General features: G+C 38.0%; 1 protein-coding gene across 1 annotated transcript in view; it reads left to right on the top strand.

The window, feature by feature from the left end:
* Positions 1-18777, top strand: part of ITGA2 (integrin, alpha 2 (CD49B, alpha 2 subunit of VLA-2 receptor)) — a 173208-nt gene that overhangs the window by 127105 nt on the left and 27326 nt on the right. Inside the window, exons 17-24 of the mRNA XM_006865761.1 lie at positions 5096-5247; positions 7066-7176; positions 7940-8022; positions 8981-9122; positions 10979-11071; positions 11812-11888; positions 11972-12055; positions 15286-15388. Coding sequence (XP_006865823.1) covers positions 5096-5247; positions 7066-7176; positions 7940-8022; positions 8981-9122; positions 10979-11071; positions 11812-11888; positions 11972-12055; positions 15286-15388 — 845 coding nt within the window. The remainder of the gene's footprint in view (positions 1-5095; positions 5248-7065; positions 7177-7939; positions 8023-8980; positions 9123-10978; positions 11072-11811; positions 11889-11971; positions 12056-15285; positions 15389-18777) is intronic.

Genomic DNA, 18777 nt, shown 5'->3' with positions numbered 1-18777 from the left:
AAAGAATCAAGAGAAAATGAAAACAATATACAGAGTCACTGTACCAAAAGAGATGGTTGATGTTCAGCCATTTCAAGAGGTAGCATATGATCAACAACCAATGGTACTGAAGGAAGACATCCAAGCTGCACTGAAGGCATTGGAAAAAAGCAAGGCTCCAGGTATAGACAGAATACAAATTGAAATATTTCAACAAACTGATATAGAACTGATGCACTCTATCATCTATGTCAAGAAATCTGGAAAAGACCCGTATTGGATAAGACCCATATTTGTGCCCATTCCAAAGAAAGATGACCCAATGGAATGTCAAAGTCATAAAACAATATCATTAATATCACATACAAGTAAAACTTTGCTGCAGATAATTAAAAAATGTTTGCAGCAGTACATTGATGGACAGGAAGCTGCCAGAAATTCAAGGCAGATTCAGAAGAAGATGTGGACTAAAGAAAATCATTGCTGAACTCATATGGATCTTGACTGAAATCAGCGAATACCAGAAAGATATTTACATGTGCTCTATTGACTATGCTTTAAATACTTCAGTTTGCTTGGATCCACAATTAATGCTCATGGAAGCAGAGGTTAAGAAATGAAATGTTATATTGCATTAGGTATATCTGTTGTACAAGGCCTCTTTAAAGTATTCAAGAGCAAATAGGTCAATTTGAGGACTAAGATGTGCTTGATCCAACCATGGTATTTTCAGTCACCTCATATGCACATGAAAGTTGAACAATGAAAAAGGAAAACTGGAGAAAAATAAAGCATTTGATTTATGGTGTTGGTGAAGATTATTGAAAGTACCATGGACTGCCAAAAGAATAAACAAATGTGTCATGGAAGAAGTACAGCCAGAATGTCCCTTAGAATCGAGGATAGGGAGACTACATCTCCAGTACTTTGGACGTATTATCAGGAGGGACCTGTGCCTGGAGAAAGACTTCATGCTTGGAAATGTGGAGTGTCAGTGAAAAGGAAGAGCCTCAAGAAGGTGGATTGACACAGTGGCAGCAGCAATGAGTTCAAACATAACAACAATTGTAAGGATGACGAAGGACCCAGTAGAGTTATGTTCTATTGTGCGTAGGGTGTCTATGAATTACAACTAAATTTGTGGACACCTAACAACAATAACAACTTCTGTTTTTAATCACTTTTTTTTTTTTTTTTTTACGTTTTGACTTCCCCTGTTGGTATTATTACCTTCGTTCACCTTCAGGTGAATACATGGAGGGAGATTCACAAAAGGCTATGCACATATGGTGCCTAACTACCACTACCTACTATTATGAAAGGGATCACATTAGAAGGCCCTAGATAGAGTGGGAGAAAATGTGGAACGAAACTCAAAATAAAATTAAATTAAAATAATAATAAACCAGGCTTACTGATCAGAAAAGAACCAAAGAAACTGGAGATCTTGGCCCTCCATCACCCTTGAGGTCTGGAACTGAACTCACCCTTGTGGCTCAATTTTCAGCTAAGCAGTAGATAGGTATATAGAGGTGACAGCAACATTACTTACATATGCACACCATTGAATGGCCAAACATTCAAAATCAAAAGGGCAACATTTACCTAAGGACAAAATTTAGAAGGGTTGGAAAAGACAGTGGAAAGAAAAGAATCAAAGAGCAGAAGTGGGACAAGTGATGTTACATTGAAGGGACTGCAATCACTGAAATAAAACAAAGTACATCATTTGCTGGATATAAGACTGATGATCTGCTCTGTAAACCTTCACTCATTCACAGTACAAAGGTAAAAAAAAAAATAGCCAAGTGCCCAAATTCACACAACTCATAAATGGAGAAATTAGGATTCAAACCATGTTTGTTTAATTCAAATTTTATTGGTGCAGTTTCTCATGCCTTTTTTCATGTAGAGCATGGAAATTAATATAGTTAATTCTCACATCTCACATTTGTTGTTAATTTTCACAACTTCATGTAAATAGAAAGAAAATGGCACCTAATTTTAAAATACCTATATATGAACACTTCAGCAGATTTTTTTTTTTTTTTTTTTTTACATCTTTTATTCTGGTTCATTGGAGTCCTGGTGTGGTGCTACAGGATAATGTGCTAGACCGCAAGGCCAGTTTGAACTTAATCTTTTCTCTGTTCTTGATAAGAATGTTGTTTATTGGTCCAGTGGTGAGGATTTTTGTTTTCTTTACATTGAGATGTACTCCTTACCAAAGGCTGTGTTCTTTGATCTTCATCAGTAAATGTCTTAAGTCCTCTTCTCTTTCAGCAAACAAGATTGTATCATCTGCATATCATAGGTTTTTAATGAGTCTTCCTCCAGTCCTGATGCCACATTTTTCTTGATAAAACCAGCTTCTCTGATTATTTGCTCAGCATACAGGTTGGATAAGTATGGTGAAAGAATACAACCTTGTCGCACACTTTTTTAAATTTTAAACCATTCAGTGTTCCCATGTTCTGTTTGAACAAACTGCTTCTTGGTCCAGGTACAGATTCCTCATGAGCACAATTAAATGTTCCGGAATACTCATACTTCGCAATGTTGTACCTAGATTGTCATAAGCCACACGATCAAAAGTCTTTACATAGTCAATAAAGCACAGGTAAACATCTTTCTGATATTCTCTGCTTTCAGCCAAGATCCATCGATGTCGGCAATATTATCTTTTGTTCCACAGCCTCTTCTGAATCTGGTTGAACCTCTGGAAGTTCTCTGTCATTGTATGCTTGCAGCCATTTCTGTATTACCTGTAGCAAAACTTTACTCGCATGGGATATCAAAGAGATTGTTTGATGATTTCCGCATTCCAGTGGGTCACCTCTGGGCACAAATACAGATTTCTTCCAATCAGTGGGCTAGATAGTTGTCTTTTAAATTTCTTGCATACATGAGTGAGTGGCCTCCTGTGCTGCCTCACATTCTTGAAAGATTTCAATTTTTATTCCATCAATTCCTGGTGTCTTATTCTTTGCCAATTCCTTCAATGCACCTTGGACTTCCTCCTTCAGTATTATTGACTCTTGATCATATGCTATCTCTTGAAACGTTTGAACATTAACCATTTCCTTTTGGTACAGTGACTGTGTATTCCTTCCATCTGCTCTTGATACTTTCTGCATTATTCAATAATTTGCCCAGGGAATCTTTCAATAATGAAAATCGAGGCTTGAATTTTTTTCTTCGGTTTTCCCAGCTTGAGAAATGCTGAGCGTGTTCTTCCTTTTTGGTTTTCTGATTCCAAATCTTTGCACATTTTGTTGTAATATTTGAGTTTATCTTTTCAAGCTGATCTTTGAAATTTTCTGTTCAGCTGTTGGACTCCCTCATTTCTTCCATTTTCTTTAGCATCTCTATACTAGAGAGCAAGTTTCAGTGTCTGTTCTGACATCCATTTTGACCTTTTCCTTCTTTCTTGTCTTCTCAATGACTTATTGCTTTTTTCATGTATGATGTTTTTGATGTCATCCCACAACTATTCTGGTCTTCAGTCTTTAGTGTGTAATGTATCAAATCTGTTCTTCAGATGATCTCTAAATTCAGGTGGGATATATTCAAGGTCATATTTTGGCTCTAGAGGATTTGTTTTCATTTTCTTCAGTTTCAGTTTGAATTTGCACATGAGTAATTGATGGTCTGTTCCAAGGTCTGCCCCTGGCCTTGTTTTGAATGATGATATGGAGCTTTTCCATCATCTCTTTCTGCAGATGTAGTCAAATTGAGTTCTATGTATTTCATTTGGTGAGGTCCATGTGTATAGTCATCTCTTACGCTATCTAAAAAAGGTATTTGAAATGAACAAATCATTGATTTTTCTGAATTCTATCATGCTTCCCCCAGCATCATTTCTATCACCAAGGCCATATTTTCCAACTACTGATCCTTCCTCTTTGCTCCCAACCTTTGCATTCCAATCACCAGTAATGATCAATACATCTTGTTTGCATGTGTGATCAATTTCAGATTGAAGAAGTTGGTAGAATTATTCTATCTCATCCTCACTGACTTTAGTGGTTGGTGCATAAATTTGAATAATTGTGGTATTAACTGGGCTTCTTTGTAGGCGCATGGATATTACCCTATCACTTACAGTGTTGTACCTCATGATTGATCTGGATATGTTCATTTTGACAATGACTGCAACACCATTCCTCTTCAGTTTGTCATTTTCAGCATAGTAAACCATGTGGTTTTCAGATTCAAAATGGCCAATAACAGTCCATTTCAGCTCACCAGTGTCTAAGATATCAGTGTTTATGTGTTCCATTTCATTTTGACAACTTTCAATTTTCCCAAATTCATCGATCGTACATTCCATATTCTAATTTTCAATGGATATTTGCAGCTGTTTCTCTTCATTTTGAGTTGTGCCCAAACAGCAAATGAAGGTTCTGCAGACTTTTCTTCCACGGGCTTTAGTACATTTGCATCATCACAAGCAACTTTACTTTGAGGAGGCAGCTCTTCCCCAGTCTCATTTTGAGTGTCTTCCAACCTGAGGGGCTCATTATCCAGCACTATGTCTGATAGTGTTTCTCTGCTATTCATAGTTTTCCAGTGACTAAATATTTGGAAGTAGTTCGTCACTCTTTCTTCCTAGTTTGTCTTCATCTGGAAGCTCATCTGAAACCTGTCCATCTTGGGTGACCCTGCTGGTATTTAAAATACCGGTGGTATACCTTTCAGAATCACAGTAACTCACAAGCCACCACAGTATGAAAAACTGACAGACAAGTGGATAATAATATTTACTTTCCAGGAGTTTTATACTATTTGCATGAAGTGATATGTTAAAACATGTCTAGTTATTGCTACTCAATAATTGTTTCTTTCCTTTCCATATCCCCATGCAACAAATGATGAAACTGATGGTTGAAGGATTAAGTACTCTGCCCAGCCAGCATGTTTACTCACCTGAAATTTTGTATCATGTTTCTTTGAATCCAGATCATATCACAACTAGAAATGCAAATGTCATGTGGTACTATCCTCAATTCACAATCCATCAAAGGAAAGATTATTTTTATATTTTCTAGAAGTCAAAAGACTTTTTCTTTAAAAATTCACTTGTAATAATATTTCTGCATGTTCTTTTTCATAGACATTACATATAACATCACTCTTGATGCAGATGGATTTTCATCCAGAGTAACCTCCAGGGGATTATTTAAGGACAATAATGAAAGAATCCTGCAGAAGAATATGTTAGTAAATCAAGCACAGGATTGCTCTGAGCACGTGATCCTTGTCCAGGTGAGGTCTCAGAATCATTCCTGTTCACCTCGTTTCTTCTTTTTTACAGAATAATGAATAGTGAAAAGAAAAAAAAAAAGAAAGTTTATGGGTTAGATACTACTTGCCTCTTTGGTTAATTCTAATTAATGCCATTCTTGAATACTTTCAAGAACAGGAAGTATATTTCCTTTGTTATTGTTTCTAATCAACTTCTATTATCATAGAATTGAAAACATAGAATTTTATTTGGAATGGCAATTAAAAGCACTAAAAATTAAGATTCTTATGGATGTGAAAGAGTTCTTTTGAATAACAATATATTTTGTTTTTATATTTCCCACCCAGGAAAAATTTTTATTCATTTTTAAGCTATTGAAAAGGGCAATCCCAATGGTGATTTTCACTATTGGATGTAAGGTGGTATAGGTCAAGGGAAGGAGCTCTGTCTGGTAGCGTAGTGGTTATGAATCGGGCTGCAAACTGCAAGGTCAGCAGTTTGAAACCACCAGCTGTTCCACGGGAGAAAGATGAGGCTTTCTGCTCCCATAAAGATTTGCAGGGTCACTATGAGTCGGAACCGACTCCACGGCACATAACCACCACCACCACCATAGGTCAATCGAGGGAGTTCTGGTGTGACACTGTGGGTTAATGCGCTAGACTACAAAGTCGGTTTGAACCACAAGGTCAGTGGTTCAAGCTCACTAGCTGCTCCCCAGAAACGCTACACAGGGTCACTATAGGTCGGAACCAACTTGATGGCACTTAACAAAACAACAACAGGTCAATGGATTCCTGCTGTGGTGCTGTTGGATCAGTACTGGACTGCGAACCTCAAGGTTTGAAGTTCAAATTCACCAGCTGCTCCATGGAAACCCTTTACAGGGTCACTATGAGTCAGAACTGACTCGTTGGCACTTAACAACAACAATAACAAGGGGAAGGGTGTTCTGGTGTGGCGCTGTAGGATAAAGCACTCGACTACAAGGTTATCTTGAACCAAAAGGTTGATGGTTTAAACCCAATAGCTACTCCTAGGAAGTCCTATACAGTGTCCCTATGAGTCAGAATCTACTCAATGGCACTTAACAAAAACAGGTGAAGGGCAGTGGATTATGAGATAGAAATTGTTTATTCTCATTTTATGACATAATTATCATAATTCAAATGATGCTTAAACTTTCCCAATTATAAATAATGGTTTTCAGAAAAAAATTTACAACAGGAAATTTAGTTTGTAAATTATATGAAAATTTCTCTGTATAATGGAATTTTGAAATGTAATTTAAATGATCAGTTTAAGTACTCACCTAGAATATTTAATGTCTTGGTTCTCAGAGATTAAAGTGCATAAAAGTTGTCAAACTTTAATCAAATACACATTCTGGGCCCCCAACACTAGACATCTGCATTAGAAAGTCAGGGTGACACCAAGATAAATGCATGTTTATGAAGCACATTCAAAACATTCCAATGAAGACTTATACAGAAATCACATTTTTAAAATGCTAATTATAAAAGTTGGAAAAACATTAAGTAAATGTCTAGATTAATAAAAACCAGTTCAGTTTTTCATTTATTGTTAACTTGGAAGATTCTTGTTTGTGAAAACCTGGTCTATTTTTGCTGTGATTAAGTGCTAACAATAGGGCACTTAACAACAATAACAACATACAGTTTTAAAAGCAGTGAAGCTTCTCTTCTGCCCTTGATAATTCAAGACATGGATGTTCTATTTAATGGACACTCGACTATAAACACATTTATGGTCATTTTCTTATTTTAAATTTGCCGTGCCCTAATAAAATGACTCTGTTGTGTGTGTGTGTGTTTTAGGAGCCCTCTGATGTTGTTAACCCTTTGGATCTGCGTGTGAACATCAGTCTGGAGAACCCTGGCTCGAGTCCTGCTCTTGAAGCCTATTCTGAGATGGCCAAGGTCTTCAGTGTAAGGATAGTATGCCTTTCCGGATTTTAGACTGGCTAACAAAGTGGAAAGATGCTTAGGACAGAGCCCTTCAATTCTTAGTTGTTTAAATTAAATATAATCACATACGTTAAAGGTTCATTAGAATGTAAGTTCCATGAAGGCAAGCATTTTTATCTTTCTTGTTCACTGTTAGGATCTGAATCCCTGGAACAGTGCCTCATCCACCCTACGTGTTTGTGAACTAGTCATTGAATAAATCTTGCTAGGTGCTCATAGCGAGCCTGTGTACAACAGAACAAAACACTGCCCGGTCATGTGCCTTCCTCACAGTTTCTTCTACTCTTGAGCCCACTGCTGCTGCTACTGTGCCAATCCATCTTGTTGGGGGTCTCCCTCTTTTTCACTGTCCCTCCACTTTACCAATAATGATGTTCTTCTCCAGGGATGAAGTCTGGCCATCTTGGCTTCGAATTATTGAATAAATAAATTGTGATATAGTAAACACCTTGTACTTTCACCATCCACTTAAAACATGACCAGTGCCTATGTACCCTGTACTGCCACTGTATTTACTTCACACTCTGTATCCCACACCCAAGGAAAAAGCACTATCACATCTTACATTTATCAGTCTCCTGCTTTTCTGGATGGCTTTGATACTTTATTTAAATGGACAAATACTGCCTATCTTCTTCTGCAACTAGTCTTTTGTACCAAACAGCTAATGTCTGGTTCTTGGGTTTTTCTGATTTTTTTGTTTGTTTGTTTTGCTCTTTTGCAGATTCCTTTCCATAAAGATTGTGGTGATGATGGACTTTGCATCTCTGATCTAGTTCTAAATGTTCAACAGCACCCAGCTCATCAGTGAGTGTCATTTTTCAGCTTAGTGGCTAGTGTAGAAACAAAAGACACACTAGATTACTTGATTTGAATGAATCTTTATGGAGCTCTTTTCTACAAAAGAATCATTGAGAACTAGTAAAGATCTTTATAAATTGAATTTCAATCTGTGGCATAAAGCACTAGACAGCAAGGTACATTTGAACTACAAGGTCGGCGATTTAAACTCACCAGGGACCAGGGACTCCTTGGAACCCCTGTACAGGGTCGTTATGAGTTGAAACTGACTAGATGGCACTTAACAACAACAAACACCACCACCATCCATGTAGGAGCAAAGCAATACGAAATATAAAACCATTGGGACTTGGGTGGTTCTTTTTCACTGCAATGTAATGAAAAGTAACAAGGAAAAAAATTAGTAACATTTACCTATTCATTGTCAATAGACTTTTAATATGAAGGCAGTTCATTATTAAGCAATTCTGTGTATCAAGTAATTCTAAAGAGTTCCTTTAAGTCAGTGAAGTTTTTGAATATTGATTGGTCTTTTCTAATCTTTTTCTTCTTGTGTGCTATTGAGTCAGTTCTGAGTCATACTGACCCCACATATGGCTTCTGAGCCTGTAAATCTTTACGGCAACAAAAACGTCTCAACTTCTCCTATGGGGCAGCTGGTGGATTTGAGCTGCTTACTCTGGTAGCGTAGTGGTTATGAATCGGGCTGTGAACCGCAAGGTCAGCAGTTCGAAACTACCAGCAGTTCCACGGGAGAAAGATGAGGCTTTCTGCTCCCGTCAAGATTTACAGCCTCAGAAACCCTGTACAGTATTGCTATGAGTCAGAATCAACTCCATGGCACATAACCACCAACCACCACCACCTTGCGGTTAGCAGCCCAATATGTAATCCACTATGCCTCTAAGGTTCCTCTTTCTAATCTTAATGTGCTGTTTTTTGTTTTCCTTTTTATTTTTAACAGAAAACAACCCTTTATTGTCAGCAATCAAAACAAACGATTAAAATTTTCAGTAACACTTAAAAACAAAAAGGAAAGTGCATACAACACAAGAATTGTTGCTGCTTTTTCAGAAAACTTGTTTTTTGCTTCATCCTCCATGCCGGTATGTCCTTACCTTCATTGTGTTTCCTGCTTATTATCAATTACTGTCTTTCTTGCACAGACATTCCTTGGAGTACAAAGGGGATCTGTCCCTAACTGTATCTGTAAGAATTTGTATGTCAGTCAGAATTGGGACTACGATACTTATTTAGCCTTACTTTAATGCAAGAAAAGGCTCAAAGCCTTTCAGATGATTTAAAAGCTTCACTGGTAGCAAGTGCAGGTGATTGTGATGAAGAATTTGTTGCCCGTAGATCTTGGTTCTTGCTGTGGTGTTGTAGGATACACTGGAACACAAGGTCAGCACTTCAAATCCCCCAGCTGCTCCTTGGAAACCCATACAGGATCCCTATGAGCCGGAGCCCACTCGATGGCATTTAACAACAACAGGGCTTGGCTCAGTAGTTTCAAAGTGAGGGCCAATTTACATAACACTAAAGGGCAAATAGGAATTGTCCATAACTCAGACTCTGTAACCCAGGCACTGCCTGTATTCAAATCTCCATGTCTTCTGCATCATCTGAATGACCTTGGCATTCATCCTCATCAGCTCTCACTTTATGGCTTCCAACAAGGTAAATAAACCACATGAGAACACATCCTGGCTCTATATCTAGACAAGTTCTGCTTCATAGTATGGGTCAGTTTTTCCTTTACCCTGAGACTTGGCTGCGGTCACCAGACACTCCTGTAGCCCTCCTCATTCCATCTGTGCGCTGTAGCTGCTGTTGCCCTGGTAAGCACAGATGCTCTGGGCTGCACTTGCTCAGAGACATTCAAGTCCCCAGCTTCGCTCCACCTTCGCAAGCACAGGGCTTTCTGCTGCCAAGATGCTGCATTCCAGTGAAGTCAGTTCATCACATTGGTTTGATCACTATACCAGGCACACACTTGACCATGAATACCCCCAGCTCCACTTGTGTCAGTAGCAATGCAAAGAAAAATAAAAGAGCAGGGATTTTTCCACATGAGCCCCTTGATGTTGTTAAGTGTCTGACTCATAGCAACCCTATATGGGGTTTCTGAGGAGGGGCTGGTGGGTTGGCACCACTGACCTTGTAGTTAGCAGCCCCATGCTTAGCCTACAAATGGTTTTATCTAGTTTTAAAGTTGATACAAATACAATGTAGAGTTCTAAACCTATTCTGACTTTGTTGTTGTTGTTGTTATGTGCCAAGGAGTCGGTTCCGACTCATAGTGACCATGTACAGGGTTTCCGAGGCTGTAAATCTTTAGTTCTTACATTTTCTGTGGCAAATGGAAACTTCCTATTTTAAAGAGAAAACAAAATGTGGAAAACTAACAGAGATCTTAATATTTTTTAAAATATGGGCGAATACCATCATGTGACATTGTAGGATCAACCTTGGACAGCAAACCACAGGTCGTCAGTTTAAACCCACCAGCCCTGTATGAGTCAGCACCGACTCAGCAGCACTTAACAACAACAACCATTATATGATTTTATCTTCTTTTCATGAAAATACACGCTTCAAATATATGGAGAGAAACACATGCGCTAAAGTCAGCATTTCTGAATATTGGACTAAAGTTATGTTTGTGGTCTGAAGTATAAAAACTATGAGTTCCTTCTGGGAAAATATTCCATATTTGACCTCTTCTTTGGGGATTGTTGGGTATCCTGTTTGTCTTTAGGGTTAGCAATAAAAGTAGTAAAGTACTGAACTACACAGCACTCAGGTTTGAGTCTGGGATGGGAAGGGGCAATAAATTACTTCAGCGTGAACCAGCCTTTCTGTAAAAATATCTGTGGTTTACACATCATTCAGAATCTGTGTGAGGGAACATAAGTGTTGTATGCTAATTGACCACTGCTATCTTCTTGGTCTTGTTCAGGTTGATGGGACAGAAGTCACGTGTCAGGTTGATTCATCTCAGAAGTCTGTTACCTGCAATGTGGGTTACCCTGCTTTAAAGAGGGAACAACAGGTATAACTATCATTTCATTCTCATATTCCTGTTCATCCCTCAACACTAGTGTTAACTCACTAACCTAACATTTAAGAATCATCATTTGATAAGTGCCACAAAAGAACTGATTCTATATTCAGAGGAAGTTATTTAATATCTGAATTTTTCTTTACGTGATTAATTGAAGTTGGAGTCCTGCTCCCCACTCACAGCATGTAATTCATTTCATAAATCACCCATGATCTGGAGTTTTTTTTTCCCTGAATATCTGATGAACATTATATGTGTATCAACTGTTCAACTCTGGTAAGCAAGTTTTAATCAGGACAGAGCTTTCAGATTCAAACATGTGTATGTGTGTCTGAGAGCTTGTTTATGTCAATTGAAAGTTGTTGTTGTTGTTGTTAAGTACTGTGGAGTTGGTTCCGACTCATCGTGACCCTGTACAGGGTTTCTGAGGCTGTAAATCTTTATGGGAGCACAAAACCTCATCTTTCTCCTGCGGAATGGCTGGTAGTTTCAAACTGCCGACCTTGAGATTAGCAGCCCGATTCGTAACCATACTGAAAGTTAAGACCTCCTAATTCTTCAGACGGGTCATGCTAAAATGAGGTAACAAATAAAGATACTATATACATTTGAAAGCTTCAAGTATATCAAATTCAGGATCAAATTGGGGTGAGTTTACTTCTATGAGGAACTTTTTTTTTTTTTTAATATTGGCATCATAGATTGATACACTTTTATTTTACATGTAGGTGACATTTACTATTAACTTTGATTTCAACCTACAAAATCCTCAGAATCTGGCATCTATCAGTTTCCAAGCCTTAAGGTAATGTATAATGAAGTTACAAGTTACTGATTGTTGACTTTTATACTTCCTTTCAAGTAATTTTCTAATGCTCTTTTCAACAGTGAAAGCCATGAAGAAAATAATGCAGATAACTTCGTCAGCTTCAAAATTCCTCTGCTATATGATGCTGAAATTCACTTAACAAGGTAGGTGAAGCAGTGGAATGTTTATTCTCATTTTTGTCACTTTTTGACACTGGGAGCCCCCATTCTCTTCCTGATGAAACACTAAGGCACAGGTCAGTAATGAGCCCTGAAAACCACTCAGGCATAGCTTCCAACAAGCCAGGCTGGAAACAGTAATGGCGGATTCTTTTATTCCCACCATATCACCGTAGCCTTTAAAAGCATGGCGTATGTAGATCATTGAATAGACCATCAAGCAAAACCAAAAGAGAAAAATAGCATCATGTCTAGAACCTGAGACACATAAGCAAGAAAGAAAAGAATGCTTCTATACTGAGTTACTTGTAGAGCAACACGCAGCCCAAATTATTATCTTTCCTGAAAATGTATTCAGTAGCTGCAGATTACAAAGGACTCTCCATTGCTAAAATACATGAGTGGAACAAATACACCCCCAAAATTGATATTGCCTGATTATTTCTTCTCCCCACCAGTTGTTCCTCAGAAACCCTATGCAAGGGTACTATGAGTTAGGACTGAGTCAATGGCACTTAGAGACAACTGCCACCTACACTGATTCTTCATCATCACAAATATTTGGTCTTAATACAGTCTTCTAATGATTCCACTCTTCCAACATGGCAGTTTTCTCAGATATTTTCACATGGCATAAATATAAAATTAATTTGACATCTTATCTATGTCTTTTTGTGACAACTTGATTCTAAGTCATTCTAAAATACTTTAAGATATACAATATAATATACTAGAATATATTAACTAATTTAGAAAGTGGTCTTACTAATGGTTATATTAGTTTCCTAGTATCGCTGTAACAAAAACGCCCCAAGTAGGTGACTTTGCAAAAGAGAAATTGATTTTCTTATTGTTCAGAAGGTTAGATGTTTAAATTTACTGCACCAGCTCTAAGGGAAAGCTCTCACTCTTTTGGTTATGGGGCAAGATCCTTGTCTCTGCCAGCATTTCTTGTTTTGTTTGTTGGTTTTTGTTCCCCACCCCCATCCCCCGCCACCACCACCACCACTGATCTCCGAATGGCAAGGTATCTATCTTGCCATATTTGTACTAGTTTGTCTGTGTCTATATTTCATCTTATATAACTCAGACATGATTAGGTTTAGATGATATGGCTTCATTAACATAGCAAAGAAAATCCTATCCCCAATCAGGATTTCATCTACAACTAGTGTTGTTAAGTGCCATCGAGTCAGTTCTTGCTCATAGTGACCCTGTATAGTGTTTCCAAGGAGCAGCTGGTGAGTTTGAACTGCCAACCTTGTGGTTCAAAGTCTAGTGTTAATCCTACAGTGTCACACCAAGAGTCCATTCATAGCTATGTTGTTGTTAAGTGCTGTTCAGTCAGTTCCAACCCATAGTGACCTTGTATAGGGTTTCCTAGGAGCCGTTAGTGAACTTGAACTGCTGACTTTGAAGTACAAAGCCAACTTTGTAATCCAGCACATTAACCCACAGCACCATACCAGGACTCTAGAAGCCATGTTGTTGTTGTTGTTGTTGTTAAGTGCCATCAAGTCAATTCCAACCCATAGCAACCCTGTATAGGGTTTCCAAGGTGCAGCTGATGAGCTTGAACCACCAACCTTACAGTTCAAATGACTGCAGTCTTATGCATTAACCCACAGCACCACAGTAGGACTCTTGGGAGTAAGAATTCTAACACATATTTTTGGGGACACCATTCAATCCATAGCAGTTCTCACACTAAGATCATTTGGAAGACAAAGGGGATAATTGATGCACACACAGGCAGAACTTCTTTTTCAAATTTGAATCAGTTTTTCCATGTTCATTATAAGACTGACAAAACATTGTTTCTTTTCATGTAAACTACCTTTACAAAGACCACATCTATTTGTCTAACTATGACATATTTTCCTTCTGAGGATTTGGAAAATATTTCTTTTTAAGACATAAGAAAAGAAAAAGACAGGGTTGCTGCAGAGAAACCAACAAACTATTCCAGAAAATATTTGGTTTAATATCTTTTAGAAACTGGAATCAATATCCCATAATTCAGATAGATTGTTTGGCAGAAATAAATGGAGAACATGGGTGTAGTGCTTCTCAGATTCCAACCCCCACACCTAAAGAAGCCGTCCTAATTGGAACCCAGGTTTAGGGGGTCCAGAAGTGGGTGAATGAATGGAGGAAGGGCTTACTTTCACACTGTGATCTGAGTAGTCCTGTGGGATTCTTCTGACCTGGCATGCCTTCACTTATTGACACACACTGATAACCCCAAAATCAGTCCAATGCCTCTAGGTCTAGTCTAATAAAACTTATAAATCTACTACCTTCAAGGAGGACTTCTGGTGTGGCACTGTAGGATCAACACTGGACTGCAAACCACAAGGCCAAAGGTCAAACCTACCAGCCATTCCTCAGAAACCCTATGCAGGGTCGCTATGAGTTGGAAGCAACTGAACGGCACTTAACAACAACAACAGCATCTTGAAAGAGGTCACTATAGTAGTGGAAATAGATGTGACCAACCCCAATTCAGATCCAAAGTCTAAGGTTAGCTTTGAGCTAGAAAAGGATAGAGAGAAGTATAAGGAAAAAATCTATTCCTTGTTTCACAAGCCACTGACAAATATTTCAGAATGTAGTACTCAGTATGCTGTAGGATAAGCACTGGACCAAAAGATCAGTTTGAAGAGCAAGTTTGGTGGTTGAAACCCACCAGTTACTCCTTGGAAAGCCTATACAGGTTTGCCATGAGTTGGAACCGACTCAACAGCACTTAACAACAACAACAAACATAGGCATCCACTAATGAATATTTCAGAATGTAATACTCAGTACCCTAACACTATATTTCAACCATATTGAGTAGAAAATCTTCTGCCTTGTACTGGACATGTGGTCAACAATTCATTCAGTCAATCATATGAACTACCAGTCAACAGAACAACAAAGATTCCACTATCATTTCTAATCTGACAATTTATAAATATATAACACAGAGAATTCCAGAAGAACAATGATGAATGGGTATGTTTTCAAAGGAAATTGTTTCTGTCTTAGAAATGTATACTGGACCAAAAACCTATAATGAGCTTTTTTTTTTTTTTTCATTTAGTGGATTTTTACCTAAATGTAAAGCATTTTACTTGTGATCTAAGCTAGAAGACATTTAAATAAAAAGGAATGTCAAATTTCAGGAGCTACAGCACAACTAACATACTTCACTTTATATCTCCAAACAGATCTACCAGCATTCATTTTTATGAAGTTTCTTCAGATGGTAAAGTTCCTTCCACCATGCATAATTTTGAAGATATTGGTCCAAAATTCATCTTCTCTCTTAAGGTTGGCAAACTTTAATAAGGATGGGAAATCAGGAGGAAGGGGAAAGGGAAAAAGTGGATCTGGAAAGCTGAAAATAGCTTTAAAAGATGTTCAAATTTGAGTAGGGGGAAAACATAAAATCAAGCATACTGCTGTATACTCTATTCCAACTCGTAACAACCCTGTATAGTATTTCCTAAACTGTAAATCTTTATAGGAACAGAAAGTCTCATCCTTCTAAGTTTGACCATCTAGTGAATTCAACGTCTGGCTTTGAGGTTAGCAGTTCAGTTCTTATCCTTCAGTATCACTAGGGCTCCTTAGACTCACCAGGAGTGCTTATTAAAATATAAATTGTTGGGCTCATCCCCAGAGATTTATATCAGTATATCCTGGTTAGGAATAAAAATATCTGCTTCTAGCAGATTTTCAGGTAATGCTGATGTTGCTGGTACTTTGAGAACCAGCGAGATAGCCCATATATTAATAAATAACCAGAATTTGTACATAGTTATGTGTTCTAGGTAAGAAATACTTGATAAATTTTGAAAGCAAATAGCCAAAATTAGTGAACAGAGCTTTGTTGTTGTTGTTAGGAGTCATCAAGTTAATAACAACTCTTAGCAACTTCACTGTGTATTCCATCTGGTAAAGTCCATGTGTATAGTCATCTTTTATGTTGTTTAAAAAAGGTATTTGCAATGAACACATTACTGGTCTTGCAAAATTCTACTATGTGATCTCCAGCATCATTTGTTATCAATCACCGTGGCAATATTTTCCAACAATTGATCCTTCCTCTGTTTCCAACCTTTGCATTCTAACCAGAAGTAATTATCAATGCATCTTGATTGTAGTTTTATTTATTTTTAATTTCAAACTGAAGAAGTTGATAGAATTCTTCAATTTCATCATCTCTGACTTTAGTGGCTGGTGCACAAATTTGAATAGTAATGGTAGTAACTGGTCATCTTTGTAGGTTTATGGTTATTATCTTATCGTAGACAGCATTATATTTGAAGATAGATCTTAAAGAGTTATTTTTGATGATGAATGCAACATCATTCCTCTTCAAATTTGTCATTCCTGGCATTGTACACCATATGATTACCAAGTTCAAAATGTTTAATACTAGTCCTTATCAACTCACTAATGCCTAGGCTATCAATATCTTTATATATTCTATTTCATTTTTGACAACTTCCCAATTTTCCTAGATTCATGCTTTGTACTTTCCATGTTCTGATTAGTAATGGATGTCTGCAGTTGTTTCTCCTCATTTTGAGCTGTGCCCTACCAACAAAGGAAAGTTCTGGAAGCTTTACTCTATTCGTGTCATCATGGTCAGCTCTACTTTGAGGAGGTAACTCTTCCCCAGTTGTTCTGAGTGCCTTCCAGCCTGAGAAGCTCATCTTTTGGGATTATATCTTACAGTGTTCTGGTGCTATTCATCATGTTTCAGTATTCAATATTCTGGTCCTATCTCATAGTCTTCCACTGCTATTCGTAAGGTTTTCAGTTGCTAAAAATTCAGAAGTAGCCTGACTCTTCTTCCTCCTAATTTGTGGTAGTCTGGAAGCTCAGCTGAAACCTGTCCACCATGAGTGTACCCTGCTGATATTTAAGATAGCAGTGGCATAGTTCCCATCATCACAGCAACATGTAAGCCACCACAGTATGACAAACTGATGCATGGAATAATGCCAACAGAGCTTTATGGGAAGTGTATTACTGTGGCTAAGTCTTTGGACTTTTAATTATTGAAACGTACCATATTCACAAATTCTTAGTGAAGACCATTTGCAATAGAGCACAGACCCGGCTCTGCTCTAGTGTCATGTTCAGCAGGCATTTTAGTCACAGAATAAACAGGACACCACCACTCGTCTGTTAGTTTGTGATATTGTGGTGACTTGCATGCTGCTATGATGCTAGAAGCTACACCACCGGGGTCAAATACCAGCAGGGTCACCCATGGTGGATAGGTTTTAACTCCATACCTTCCACCAAAACAAGACCAGGGGCAGACTTTGGAACAGACCATCAATTGCTCGTATGCAAGATGAAAGAAATTTAAACAAGTCCACAAGAGCCAAAATATGATCTTGAACATATCCCACCTGAATTTAGAGATCATCTCAAGAACAGATTTGATACGTTAGATACTAACAACTGAAAACAAGTAGAACTGTGTTATAACATCAAGAACATCAAACAGGAAGAAAGCAAAAGGTCCTTTAAAAGAGAGGAAAAGAATCAAAAAACAAAATGGATATCACAAGAGACTTTGAATCTTGTTGTCCAGCCTAGAGATGTTAAAGGGAGTGGAAGAAATGAGAAAGTGAAAGAACTGACCAGGAAATTTCAAAGGGAAGCTCAAGAAGACAAAGTCAAGTATGAAAATGAAATGTGCAAAGATCAGGAATTAGAAAACCAAAAGGGAAGAACAGGCTCAGCATTTCTCAAACTGAAAGAACTGAAGAAAAAAATTCAAGTTTCAACTTGAAATATTGAAGATTTCTATGTGTAAAATAATGAATAACGAAGAAAGCATCATAAGAAGATGGGAGAAATACAGAGACTTACAGTACCAAAAAAGAAATGGTAAATATTTTATCCATTTCAAGAGGAAGCTGGACTGGGCAGAGTTTTGTTCTATAGTGCATAGAATTACTATGAGTTGGTTGCTATGTTAGGTGACTTGGTGTCACCTAACAACAATAACAAACAGGACAGTAAACATCCTCATTTGTTAAGATTCCCCATGATTAGACTATCAACCTAGTGATCACATCCAAGTGTGTCTCATTTAGCCCCACAGAAGAGAAAAGCCAGAAACCCCTAACTCCCAGAGTTAACATATCAACACGACAGCCATGTCTCCATGCCAAACTGTATATACAGTGAGCAAATAATGGGAAGGGTTAATCCACATGGAAGGCCTCCTGCTTTCAGTGGTGCTTGTTCTTTGTCCTTGTTTGTTGTTGTTGTTGTTGTTAGGTGTCATCAAGTCGGTACCGACCCATAGCGACCTTATGCGCAGAAGAAAGAAACACTGCCCGATCATAGGCTAACCTCACGACTGTTGCCACAGTTGAGTCCATCGATGCTGCCACTTGGCTAATCCATCTCTTTGCGGGTCTTCCTGTTTTTCTCTGACCCTCCACCTTACCAAACATGATATCCTTCTCCAGTGACTGGTCCCTCATGACAACTATGTCCAAAGTATGAGAGATGAAGTTTGGCCATCTTGGCCTCCAAGGAGCACTCTGCCTGCACTTTTTCCAAAATGGATCTATTGGTTCTTTTGGCAGCCCATGGAATTTCAATATTCTCCTCCAATACCATAACTCAAAAGCATCAATTCTTCTATAGTCTTCCTTATTCACTCTCCAGCTTATGCATACATA

This window comes from Chrysochloris asiatica, unplaced genomic scaffold (assembly GCF_000296735.1).
Source record: "Chrysochloris asiatica unplaced genomic scaffold, ChrAsi1.0 scaffold00082, whole genome shotgun sequence".
NCBI classification, from domain to species: domain Eukaryota; kingdom Metazoa; phylum Chordata; class Mammalia; order Afrosoricida; family Chrysochloridae; genus Chrysochloris; species Chrysochloris asiatica.
Note: the sequence above shows the minus strand (reverse complement) of the source record. Positions and strands in the feature narration are given on the sequence as shown.